The sequence below is a fragment of the Vanacampus margaritifer genome, chromosome 8 (assembly GCF_051991255.1).
Source record: "Vanacampus margaritifer isolate UIUO_Vmar chromosome 8, RoL_Vmar_1.0, whole genome shotgun sequence".
Classification (NCBI taxonomy): Eukaryota; Metazoa; Chordata; class Actinopteri; order Syngnathiformes; family Syngnathidae; genus Vanacampus; species Vanacampus margaritifer.
The window spans coordinates 18,124,436-18,137,460 of record NC_135439.1 but is presented as its reverse complement, the minus strand read 5'-3'; the positions used below and the strand labels follow the sequence as shown (position 1 = coordinate 18,137,460).

At 39.2% G+C, this 13,025-nt stretch overlaps 1 protein-coding gene across 2 annotated transcripts in view; it reads right to left on the bottom strand.

The window, feature by feature from the left end:
- Positions 1-13,025, bottom strand: part of sema3fb (sema domain, immunoglobulin domain (Ig), short basic domain, secreted, (semaphorin) 3Fb) — a 51,675-nt gene that overhangs the window by 15,865 nt on the left and 22,785 nt on the right. The window contains exons 3-8 of one of the 2 annotated variants that reach the window (XM_077572621.1): positions 6,767-6,927; positions 6,367-6,429; positions 5,038-5,157; positions 3,895-3,984; positions 2,536-2,629; positions 7-126 (exon numbers count right to left, since the gene is read on the bottom strand). In XM_077572621.1, the coding sequence (XP_077428747.1) occupies positions 7-126; positions 2,536-2,629; positions 3,895-3,984; positions 5,038-5,157; positions 6,367-6,429; positions 6,767-6,927 (648 nt within the window). The remainder of the gene's footprint in view (positions 1-6; positions 127-2,535; positions 2,630-3,894; positions 3,985-5,037; positions 5,158-6,366; positions 6,430-6,766; positions 6,928-13,025) is intronic. The other variant, XM_077572622.1, reaches the window with a different exon arrangement.

Here is a 13,025-nt window from a genome sequence, read left to right as displayed (position 1 = left end):
ATTTACCATTCAACCATCTGGAGTTGTACTGATCGGTTCGCATGGCTGTCTTTGACCCCAAAGTCCGGAAAATGGCTGAGTCCGTTCCCATGAAGTCGACATAGACTCCAGCATACAGTTCACCATCTGAAAAATAAATAATTCAGTTTAGTAAAATTTCATCACATCTGGCACAAAATGTACAGTATAAATATTTTACAGTAATATATTTTCTGAATGTATATTTACACAAAGATTGTGGACAACAACAAATGACAAGTCAAGCATTAAATTATAATATTTTTTAGACTATAAATCACACTTCTTTTCATAGTCTAGCTGGCTGCGCGGCTCGGACTTGCACCCAAAATCCCAATTCCCCTAAATCGTGCTCTAGTAGCAAACAAGTACTTTTGGTGCATTACTGCCACCTTCTTTAGCATGCGGCATTCGCCACAACATGGATTTACTATTTATACTATTTATTTATTTTGTAACATAAATTTCCCCCAAATATGTAATTATATTCTAGTGACTTAGTGTATGTTTCTTTCTTCTAATGCATTTTCTGACTGGTGTGACTGACCATAAAATACGGAATGTTCACTTTAAGTAGTATGCCTTAGATGAGGTCACTACTAGAGGTAAGAAACTCAAAGTAAAGTAACGCAAAAGCGTATTGTTTTTCTTTCAATTACGGTGGGTAAGTAGGACATACTGTTGCAAATTAATTTCACAACATAAAATATTTAATGTGTTGGAGCAGTTACAGAAGTATATTTAATATTCCACTGTTTCTTTCTTTCCATTTTGATTGCATTATAGGCAGTTTTAGTGTGTGTGCGTACGTACATGTGTGTATCCTATTACCGGCTTACAAGGTACTTTTTGGAAATCCCATAACAATTAATTAAGAACATATATGACAGTTAAACCATTACTTGTAGAAACAGTTAATTCAAAACCTCTTCAACAAGCCTTTAACCATTATTAAGACATAAAATATAAGCACATGCATGTGTGCGGACAGATGGTTGTACTGTATACGGCAGCCTTATTATGCCACGGGAATGCAAGGTGATTGTCCTCCAGCTGCTGTGTGGGCCCCAATGGAGAGCAGGTGCGACAGCAGGAGGTGGTGCAGAGGAAACAAAGATCTCTGCCCCGCTTTACATTCAATGTCCCAGTTCTCTGCGACACAATGTATTTTTCCATCCATCATTAAAACGTTGACGGATGATCTAATGTGTAATGTGGCGAACAGCTAACTAGCCAATGGTAGATTCAATTCCTTGGCTCTCAGCTTGAAAACATTACCTCTTGTATGATGCCAATTAAGCCATGGTTTCTACCCGTCAGCCCTTCTTTCGGATGTCAATGTTGCAAATGTGATATTATGTAATCGATGTAACCTGTAATAATGTGTCCGAAAGGAAAAAAAGAAAAAAATGAACAGAACAAAACTAGTGAAAATGAGCTCTAAATCCATCTTAGATGAAATGCAGGTTAGTTGGCAGTCACAAAAGAAAACTGTGACAGCCATTTACCCCTCACATGTCAAGTATGAGGTCTGGATATGACCTTGGACCACCTTTGTGGATGGAACAACAACAGACTATATATCATGTTAGCATCAATACTTTTAGGAGCGGTAGGGCATTGGCCAATGTAAAACCCAAAATATTTTAGTGCAGATCCAGGTAGGTAAAGGTACTTTCCATTTTGATTGCATTATAAGGTACAGATCCCGGATATCCCACCGATCCGCCACGCACTTTTGTGTAATATTGAGCTTTGATCATTGATCATTTCTCATTGATTAATACAGGGATATCTACAATATTCATGCATGCGCAGGAGGTGGGTATCACTGAAGGTGGACACTGATATGAATAATGATTGTACAGTCTTGGCTTAGGATATGAAGAAAAAAAATCCTGGATAAAACCGACAAAAAAGACACCGAAAAAAATGTATGATAGTGAAGAGAAAAAAAATGTTTTGAATTTTTTTTGCAAATCCACGGGTGCCGAACCGCGAGTATGAGAGGTCAACTGTATTTTATATAATAATAATAATACTTCTACTATTACTACTACTAATAATAATAATAATAAGGGATGGGTGAGTACCGATACCAGGTACCAACCTTATTTTAAGGTATTGGTACCAGTATCGGCCGCCCTCTTGTGTTTTATGATCAGGAACTAGAAATTAGAGGAATAGAAAATTGTCATTCATTTCAATTATTTTTTTGTTTTTTTTTTATAGGAAAAATACTATATTGGAATATATAGGTCTTTCTTCAAAATTAGCTGTCATTTTTTTTTTGGGGGGGGGTTAAGTAGTATTGGTATCGGTTTTGGTGACTACTCAAGATGTGAGTGTCATATCGTTATCGGACTGAAAAAAAAGTGGTATCGAACATCCCTAATAATAATAATAATAATAATAATATACTAATGCAACAGACCAAAAAAATTAAACACTAGTATATAATAGTATATAATAATAATGAATAATAATGATAACGATAATAGTATCATAGCCACTCACTGATTAAAGCTGAAACACTGTTGAGCTTGGGGTCGTAGGAGCACTTTCCTTTCCCAGACTCCACTTTGCCAGGCTCCAAATGGAAAATGTCTTCCTGCAATTGAAAAATCAGAAGGAGATGGCAATAAATTCAGAAATTCAGCACTTTTGATCTTGTCACAGTGATTCCCTTGTGTAGGGAAAATGAGGCGCCCTCTAACTCCGGTGGGACCTGGTGGGGGATGGTGTATTAGAATAATGAGTGTGCATTCACACACAAAAAAATGCAATGCGGGGCGAAGGAGGAATTTCAAATCTATTTTAAAGCTACTGTAATGCAGAAGAATGTGCTATGTGCTTTTCTCAGCACAATGGAGACTATGCCAAATATTCCTCAGATACAGCAGGTCTATGCTTGACACCTGTAATCCAGCACAGTAAAAACAAGACCAAGATAGCGGTTGCTTGATGGATGCCCACTACATCCCAGCATGCCAGCACTACAAAGCCATTATTAGACATTTATGAGTGGGAATAATTGAATCAGAGGCATGCAATGGCATGTCATATGGCTTCGCCTCGAAGACCAGCAAATCACATCCAATCCTCATTTCAATTCACTGTAGGGACGGAGATGTCTGTCATGGTCCATCAGTACCAAAGTGGAGGAACGACTGCGGCACCATGCTAAACTCACTAATCCCGCACACCCCTCTACATATTCCAACTCAAATTTGATTAAAATCACCACTCGTGCAAACAAGAGCATGCTGGAAGCTCTCTCTTAATCTTGCCACAATGTTGACATAAAAAAAAAAAAAGGTTCTACAAGGACAGGACACATGCTCTAATTATTTTTACCATCCTGCTGTACAGTATATGCTACAAGCTCCTACAAATAATATAACAAGAAAACCTTTTCACTCAAGCCACTGGTCAATTATTTAAAGTGCTTGGAGAAGATGTTCAAATATGCAGCTCTTTTATTTCCTTAGCTGCACAGCCAGTTATGGCTACAGATGACTGGTGTTTGCTCTTGGCTAATACAGCCTGCTGTGAGAGAGCGTAAGATGCTGACGAAACCTGCTGCCTCTGTGGAAGAGACTGCACAATATTCCTGTTGAAGGGTGAGGGGCATGTGGGAGAAGGAATCGATGGCTACATAGTATGGATAGGAATGAAATCATGAGGTTAGCATAAGAAATATATGTTAAAATTAGAATACAAATGAAACAAAGTGTACAAAATGGTCAAAACGCATGCTAGGGGTTGAAAAGTTGAACACGTGATGGCCAGGAACAAAGAAATGCCACATGCAGTTTGTGATTATGATCCAAAGTAGTATGCAGGCCTGCGGTGCAAACAGGGCCGACATCACACCTTTAGTCCAAGTGTCTCATGCACAGTGTTGGGTTCAGCTGCACGGTTTGCCCTTCCTCTGGCCTGGGCCATCTGTAGATACATGGATGTCTAAAACAGGAGATAGCAACACAGTCTGGGTGTTATGCCACTAAAATGGAAACGGATGGGGAACTTCGAAAAAGTTTTCAGGCTTTCAGTTTAATAAATGGCAACTACCGGTATAGATTTGCATTACAAAAGGATACGTTTGAAGATTTGTTTGCAATTGTTTCTTAATTACAAGGCACAGCCCGTATAGAAATTTGGAAAAACAAACAAACAAATAATAAATAAAGAATGAGAACAAATATTGAAAACAAAGTTTTCTTATGTGCATCTTGGCAATGTTGTTATAATATTTGAATTCCTCATTTGGCTGAAAGAGATTTGCTCACGGTAATGCTAAAATATGTGTACAACTTGACAAAGAAAATAACCTTCTCTTTAACGGACAAAACTAGGAACTTTTCAGTGACACACACCATTATGGAAGCTCCCACTTCCAATTACTTTACACAAGTTCTCCCATAGTGGAGTTTGCCAGAAGTTTTGCATGGTGTGGTGAAAAGATTGATAGATTGCTGACCGAAAAGATGGAAAACCTTTGCTAAAAGGTAGAATACAAACCAGATGCGATAAGGAACTCATAAAAGCAACACTTTCTGCTGCACGTTCTCTGCACAGGTTCTAATCGAATGTCAGGGGATAGAGTCCAGTAGCCAATTACATCCAGTATGTCCTTTTTATTGAATTCCCATGGTCATCATTGGGAAACAAGTACAATACTTAAACAAGAGTGAGGTTTTAATGCAAAGGAACAGGGAGGTTATGATTCTTGGCTTGGTTTAGGAAATTCAAGTGGTACCATTAAAAGCTGAGGCTAAACAGAGTGGCTTTAACAGCTCATTTGGGACAGCAGCTGGGTGTGAGTAAATCTGTCGTGCCCGCTTACTGGTACCAAAATCAGGCTTAATAGTGTTGGAAAATCATTAGCTATAATATAAGTACCCTAGCTCGATGTGGGTAGAGAGTATATAAATATATAAAGGAAAAACAAACTGCCCACGATGAGTGCAGAATGTTTTTTTTAGTTTTTTTTAACTTGGACGAGTAAATTCTTACCTGAGATTTACGCCCCCGGTTGACAAAGGTACAAACAGGATTGTAAGCCCCTGTCCCACAGACATACAGCTGTGTCCTATTCCATGGCTCAATTAGACGGATGAAGTTGGCACACTCTTCCTGAAGAGATTAAGAACAGACCACAACTGTCTTGTATATATCAAAGAGGAAGTCAACCCCCCAAAAATTCTTAACAACAATAAATTGTATGCACCCCCACTAATCTAAGCACTGATTAATATTGGGTTTGTGGAATATGAATTAAGCAGCAAAATCTAACATTGTCATCCTTGTCAGAAGGCAGCAATTTTGCCACTTGCTGTTGACAGAAAACAACATCATCGTTGCTCAAGGGGTCAGGTAACAACCAATCACGGCGCAGCTTGCAAATGTTACATGACCAAACTCAGAAAACAGGTGAGACGATTTATTGTCTCTAGTGTCTCCATAGCCCAAGTTGTGCGTCATTTTAATGTTCTTCATCATATTATCAAAGTGAAAGGGCACCTCTGTCCTTTTGCACTATTTTTGTAATTTAAAGGGATACTTGACTCATTGAGCCATTTTCAGCAGTAACAAGTTAGTATTTTGTCCAGAATGAATTTGATAACTACATTATTTTTTGCATACACTTAATAACTTGCTGTCAACTGAAGATGACATCACCTGTGCTGAGGAAATAGGTAACGACCAATCATGGCTTACCTGTTTTGTGGCTTTGGTCAGCAAACTGAGCTATGACTGTCCGTTTCCTCACCACAGGTGATGTCATTTTCAGTTGACAGCAAGTGGAAACATTATTTTTAAAGGTATTAATTCTACATGAAAAATAATTAAGTTATCAAATTCATTCTGGACAAAATATTAACTTTTTACTGCTGAAAATGGCTCAATGAGTCAAGTATCCCTTTAATGTTCATTGCATGCTGTGTGGACCCATTTTGGACTGTTTTGTGTTTTTGGCTGTGACATTTACTGGAGGCGCGTGTTGTTTCACACGTCAAACCACATGTGCAACAAGAGGGAATACAACTCTGCACCTCCTGTATACAAAGTACCAATGTGAAGTGAAGTGAACAATGGTGTATTTTGATTGGCTATTTGTGATTGTATTACTGGTATTGGTTTTTTTTGCACAGCACTTTGTTACAGCTGCAGCTGTTGAGATTGAGAAAGTATCAGTTGAGAACTACCGCCAAAGGTGTAAAATTATATTTGGGGGAATTGCAAACTTTCAACTAAATGCATATATAAAAAAGGCTGTGGATATAATGTAAATCTAATGACTTGTGCTGGGACTACAGGTTTGCTGTCTAGAGCGATACTTACATTGGCGTCTTTCCCACTTACGAGGCATTCCATCTTTCTTCGTTCAGACACTGGCCAGTGGATCTATGAGCAGGAACACAGTTAATATTTGCAAGCAGTTACACACCACTTGTATTTATGGGCATTTCAGTCTAAATTTGCAATGGACGTCCATCAAGGCTAATATTAGTCCTACAGGAATTGTCCTAACCCAATATAAACCTTTTAATGACTCACTTAACAACAGGAAAAGTGAATGCCAAAAAAAGTGCATTTGAGCTAACCCAAACAGCTTCTGCTGGTGTACTGGAGCAGAATATTTTGCTCTGAGGGCAGCGGTAAGAGTTGAAGTAACACCACTTCATTTCAGTGTAACGGCGACTATAAGGGTGGGAATGTGAGAGTGAAAAGCAGTTCTTACAATATGAGGATCCTTGTTGATGTCATGGAGATCCAGAGACAGGATGTGATCCTTGCTACCAATGTACATGCGGTCATAATCCTCGTCCATCCGCAAGATCCGGTAGTCAGATGTGTTGAGGAGGTAGGCAAAATGATGAGCAGTACCAGTAGATCTCAGCTCTGTATAGAGGAACAAAAGCATTATACTCTGACTTTGTGCAACTCAACGTTTTTTGTGACTCTCCTATTTATTCGTTTGGAGTTATCTGATGGTTTTCCATGAGCAATGATGTAACTTAACCCCACACAGGAAGAAGTGCTACTGAGAGACTGTCACAAGGTGTTGATGGCTTAATACCACCTGTGTAGATCAGAAGATCTGGAAAGTCTTTCATCAAAGGTTTTCAATGGCTCGTTATACTCATTTTTGTGTGTATTTGGAAGGTAATAACGTGCAATGGAGAGTTGAAGCTGACCCACAAATATGCCATCTTTAGAGGTAGCATCAGAGGCATGACACAACCATTATGCGAGGAGGAGAGGATCAAGTTTAACACCAGAGATTCACTGCTCATGAAAGGGACGTGGATAAATCATAGCTCAACAGTTACACATCATATTGTGTTCATTTACTGGGAAGCCCATGTAAACGTAATGTGCATACAGTTTTGATGGTGGGTTTAGGCGTCTTCATTTCTATTGAACAATCTTTTGTGAAGGTCAGCTTGGAGTGTGCATTTGGTAACACAACGCAATAAAACACGTCCTCTCATGTCAAGAGTAACCCAATTTTCCAACAACTAGTTGCTGGAGTGTTTGTTTGATACGGTCTTCTGGGTTCAGCAACCTCCTACAAGCAAAGCAGGGAGGCCATGCCACACCATAGGCAAACACACCCTCTACAATCAATAGGGGAGAGGCCTTAGTGGTTAGGGTTTGCATAGTGTTGGACAAAAATACACGTTCCTCGTCAACTGGGGGACAGTCCTACTTCTGTTTCAATTCCATTCTACAGACAAGAGCAAACTGAAAGACAGGACGACATTTTGAGGATACACAGAATCCATTTTTTTTTTTTATTTAAACGCCAAAATGTGCTGGAAGGAAACCAGAGGATTATCCATCAGTTATTTTCTTGAATCATGTGATGCATCAGAGATGCTACAAGCGTAGTGGTAGGTAACGTACACTGTAAAAAAATTAAGTTTATTAAAAGCTATGATCTTCTCAACTAGGACTTTCACAAGTTTTGAAAGACTTACTGTGTATTTTATATTACAAGCTTGAAATTGAGAAACATTCATTTCAACTCTCAAGCTGACCACCATTAGGTCTGAAAATAAAGACTATTGCAAGAAAGCGACCCACCATGTACGCTGATACCACTCAACTTTTTAGCCAGAAGTACATTTAAAATAACTGCACTTTAGCAAACATTTTAAAATTGCTATATTTGGGAGGTTTAACTTGATAAGAGTGCCCACCAAGGAAATGTTTACGTCAGCCAAGAGATGGACAGCTGTCAAAGCTGTGTGCAGCGGAACTACAACATGTGGCCTGACCCTGTGATTATTTGTGTTGGAGACTTAAGTTGAATGACGACTCCCCACACACCCGGTTGAGCCACCATGTTTGTTTGTCTCTGTGTGTATAACACGAACAAAATGGCTAGACACATATTGCGCATGCACACTCATCCCTGGGCCAGTCAAAGTCCTTCCTGAAGCAGGTTTTCAGCAACTCTTCATTATATTTTTTGTAGCTAGATGTGATCTTCGGTTAGCTGAGGTGGAAATGTGAAGAGTACATAGCAAAAACTCCCTGTACACCATACAGGACAAACGTGTAACCCAAGCTCATGATCATTTGATTGATACAATATATGTTGTGTTCTAAATTTACTGCACATTATGTCAAGATTGTCCTCTATTTCTTAAATCCAGTCCATAGCAACAGGAATTAAACACCTACTGTATGAGGTGATGGCGCAGTTGAGAAAAGCTGAGCGTGTGAGGGAAACTTTGCTCTTTCATTACATTGAATAACTTGGAGCTTAAGTTAAGTCTCTGGCAATGTTCGGACCTGACATTAATGTGCCTCCCAGGTGATCCGATTACAAGTGGACACGTTAGCTCACGCCTGGCATTGGAGTATGACTAAACTTGTGCCTCTAGTGACCACTTGCGATTAGATGTCACTCTACTGCTCTATAAACATAAACACTGACATCATTTATTTTTACACAGTAAAGTCAGGACTGTAATTTTAACCAGCAGAAAGCAGTACTGGACTTGTCATGCCTTGTTTGACAAGAATTTAAAAGTGGCTTTGGATACTTTCATAAAGGGTCCATTAATACAAAACATTTTAAAATAAAATATTAATAAAGCCAGTGTTGTTTTGTTACACTTTCTGTACATGACAGTATTATTTTGGAACCTAATGGGTAGACATTGGAAAACTGGTCTAAAAGAGGACATTTTTGAAAATGCTTACATGCTAAAAACGGATGACGTGTATATTAAAAGTGATCAGTCTAGTAAAGGGCCCAGAACTGTTACCTCAGATGTACTCCTCAAGATCATTTTGTTTTGATAACACTTCCCTTCAGCAACATGTACACACAGGTTACTAGACCAGTACCGTATCAGGGGAGTGTCACGTCCCATATACAGTAAATTTGAGATGCACATATATGTCGATGATGAAGGGTGTTCAAAACATGCTTTTGGATAAGAGCTGGTTAGAACAGGTAGATGGTTTGCACGTACGATTCTTTGTGAAAAATGTGAGTGTGAATAAATATGGTTTTGAAGATGTTGTCATCTTGACTTCATTCTGTGTGTACGTTTTGGTTAACTTTGTTGGGTCTACAGTACACTCACAAAGGGCGGCTTTGACTCAACCACACCACTAGCAATAGTGCCATTAATAGTGAAAGTAAACCAGGGAGGGAATAAGATCCTTGCACTCAGTAACATCTTGACTTCAAGTCATGCACCTGTACACTGGTGCTTGTGTGGTGTGCAGGTGGGCAGATAGCAGATAGGAACATGAGCTCTGTCCTCAGGTTAAAAAAAATAAATAATCAAAATTGCTCTGTCTGCTGAACACAGACAAGAGTTCTTTCACACACCATCTCTAGACGCAAAGGCAACAGTTTAGAAAGATGAGTCTTGAATATGTAGTGGGTTTAACTCAACTGCTGCAAATAAGGAATGGGTCATTATGTAAAAGTAAAAAGAATATATATCTTTAAAAAGAAGTGCAACAGATTGGTTGATTAGGGAAGTAGTGGATTCTCTCTAAAATTCTGTATTGTAATTATCTATAAATGTACAGCCTGTATGGCACACCTGTGTAACAACAATCATGCTATCCAATCAGCATCTTGATATCCCACATCTATATCTCATGTAGATGGATTATTTTGGAAAAGGAGAAGTGCTTGCTTATGCAGATTTAAACAGATATGTGAACAATAAAGTGATATAGTCCTTCTGTGTATGTGTAAGGTGGTCTTTTTTTTAAGTTCAGCTAAAGAAAATGGGAGCAAAACACACAAGTGTATGGAGGGTGGGGCAGGCATGCAGCCAAGCATCTCACATTCTCTACAAGACAGTGATATGGGTAGTCTAGAACAGAGTGATCAGGTTTCAAATACGGAAATAAAATCACACACCACTGCCAATGACAGAGCAATGTATTTTCTTCGTGAAGGCTGATAGGGAACAACTAGAGTTTCATGATGAGGGATATCAAAAGTAAGCGGTCTGTTGCTTTGATACGGACTATGGAGGGAACAATGATGAGTGATGCCAAGTGTGGAGCAATCACCTGCTCAAGTCTTAAGCTGATGTCCTAGAACATCACACGCATGTTGGTCTACCTAAGCTGTGTCCTGAGGCCATTTCCAACAGTTAAAGGAGTGTTAGATAGGATTGTAGAAGGGCAGGAGCAATAATTAGGGTGATTAAGAGGGGTGGGAACAGTGTCATGTTCTCACACATCAAAGGGAGTTGAAGTCAGGATTTTCCACAAAATATTGTCAGTGTTAAAGAGTGGGGAAAAAACAGGATAACAAATCTATCGTCTCAAAAAGCCCTTGTAGCATGTAGCATGTTGCTACTTCCTAACTGGTACAAGCCGAGCTGTGTATAGCTCTAACATTTTAATTTTTGCCCAAAGAAGATCTGCCTTGGCTCTTGAAAATACTGGAGAAGCTTAACTGGGGCTACACAGATTTATGACAGGGTTAGGGCCCCGGTGTAGCACCGTCCCTGACATGTCCATGATTGTAGACAGTCAAAATTGGTTCCTGTCCAGCAGCTTATATCTTAAAGAGTTGTGGTTTCCCCCGTTATCTATTCAGCTCAAGCTTCTCACAGTGATACCCAGTATTAGCAAGATAAGGAAATACCTAATACAGTATAATGGCTATCAGTGAACACACCATCAGGAAGATTAGTTAACACGCTTTTGTATTCGGTGTGTAGCCACTGGATGTGGCTGCTTTTTGTCACAAAATTTTAAATCTAATCAGTGAAGCCACAGTATGTTCCCACACCATACTAAACACATCCTTCTGCACTGTTTGTGCTTGTGCCAGACATAGGTTGTTTAGCTTTGTGTCAGTTGGACACTTCAAAGGCAATAAAGGAGATGACACCATCGTTAAAGTATGTGATTTCTGTGTTTGAGGTTACGTTTGCTAGTAAATGAAAAGGAACAGCATCTGACCACAACGCCTGTTTTCTGCAGCTTTGTGACACTCAGGACTGGATAATAATTAAAGCCACTGTGTCACATCAGATAGGCGACATTCATTAAATAACACACAACAAATAGCAAAACATCCTGAGATGAGCCACCACACTGGTCATGACAGGAAGAGGATTTGTTAATGATGTGTTTTCAGCAGTTTGCTGATATTTTCATCACCCTCCTTGTACAGTTGAAATGTTTATGGTTTGGCCACACTCAGGTCCTGAGTTAACATGTATTATGTCTAAAATAATAAAACATATATATGTGTGTATTTTTAGCACCTATCAATAGCATAAGTTGTTAAAGAAACACAACAAAGTCAAGCTACTTTACTATGGCCTGTTTGTATTATGTTACTGTGAGCTCTTTCACATGGTGTAACCTCATGTCTCTTAGTTACATATGAAACTTCATAATGGGTAAGCTATACGAGCGCTAACATATCACTAACCCTCTTCAATAACTACTACTCCTGACCCATATGGTCCTGAATTGCACTGTTAAGCTGTGTGTCCATTTGAGGGATGACACTTCTTGTTTACCACCAAAGGCACCTCGTTACCACCATACCCCTTGCTGTCCTGACGCTCTCGTGCCGACCCAGGGTGCTCACCCGCTCTATAATTAGGATTCACCATAAGCCCCATCCCTCGCCAATCCCCTGTCACTCCTTTGCTAATGGTACCAATTTGTATTCGCTGTCAGCTCTGATGAGCTCTCATGCGAAAAGATGGCCTTATCAGAGGGCTTCTGGCTACCATCACCGAAACTTCACCATTGCCTGCCAAGCCCTGAATGCTGACAGACAGGCAAAAATAGGTGAAGGAGTATGGGTTCCAGGAGGACCCGGTGATATGTGGCTCACTTTTCAAGTACGTTCTAAAAGCACCGAAACAAAATCCGTGTACAGTAATCTAATTAATTAACATTTAGCAAATAGAGCACTACACTCCTAAAGTTGTAATTTAGTTGTGGTTCCTAGTATTTATAAAACCCTGTACATATCGTTACCACAGGACATCCTTCCATTGTTGATATCTTTATTTTGATGTCGGGTATTGCGTTAGCTCAGTTTCTACATTAATGAAGTGTCCAAGACAGTAACACACCTTAGCTATTCTATTATGTCATCATTGTGTCTCAGTCACCAGGCATGACCAATTAAGCCCTCATCAATAATGAAATCAGAATCACAAATTTTTTATCAATTAATATCCCTGGTTATGACTTTTTTTTTGCCTTCTGTGACTTACTGTTCCAAGTGTCAGCTATTGAATGGAGAGTTTTGACAGTTTCTCGCTTTACTTCTGATTTATTTAGACAAAAATCTACGGCCTTTCTTATTTGTTGTTGTTTTAGCTGTACAGTGTATGTACAGTGTACACACAGTATGCCTAATGGCAGGGCACCTGGGCCGGATGGTTATCTGGGCATATTTTTTCAAGCACTTTTGGTCAATGCTTGCTCTATTATTTTTAATAGTAGTAACATAAATTAAAAATCTATGGCAT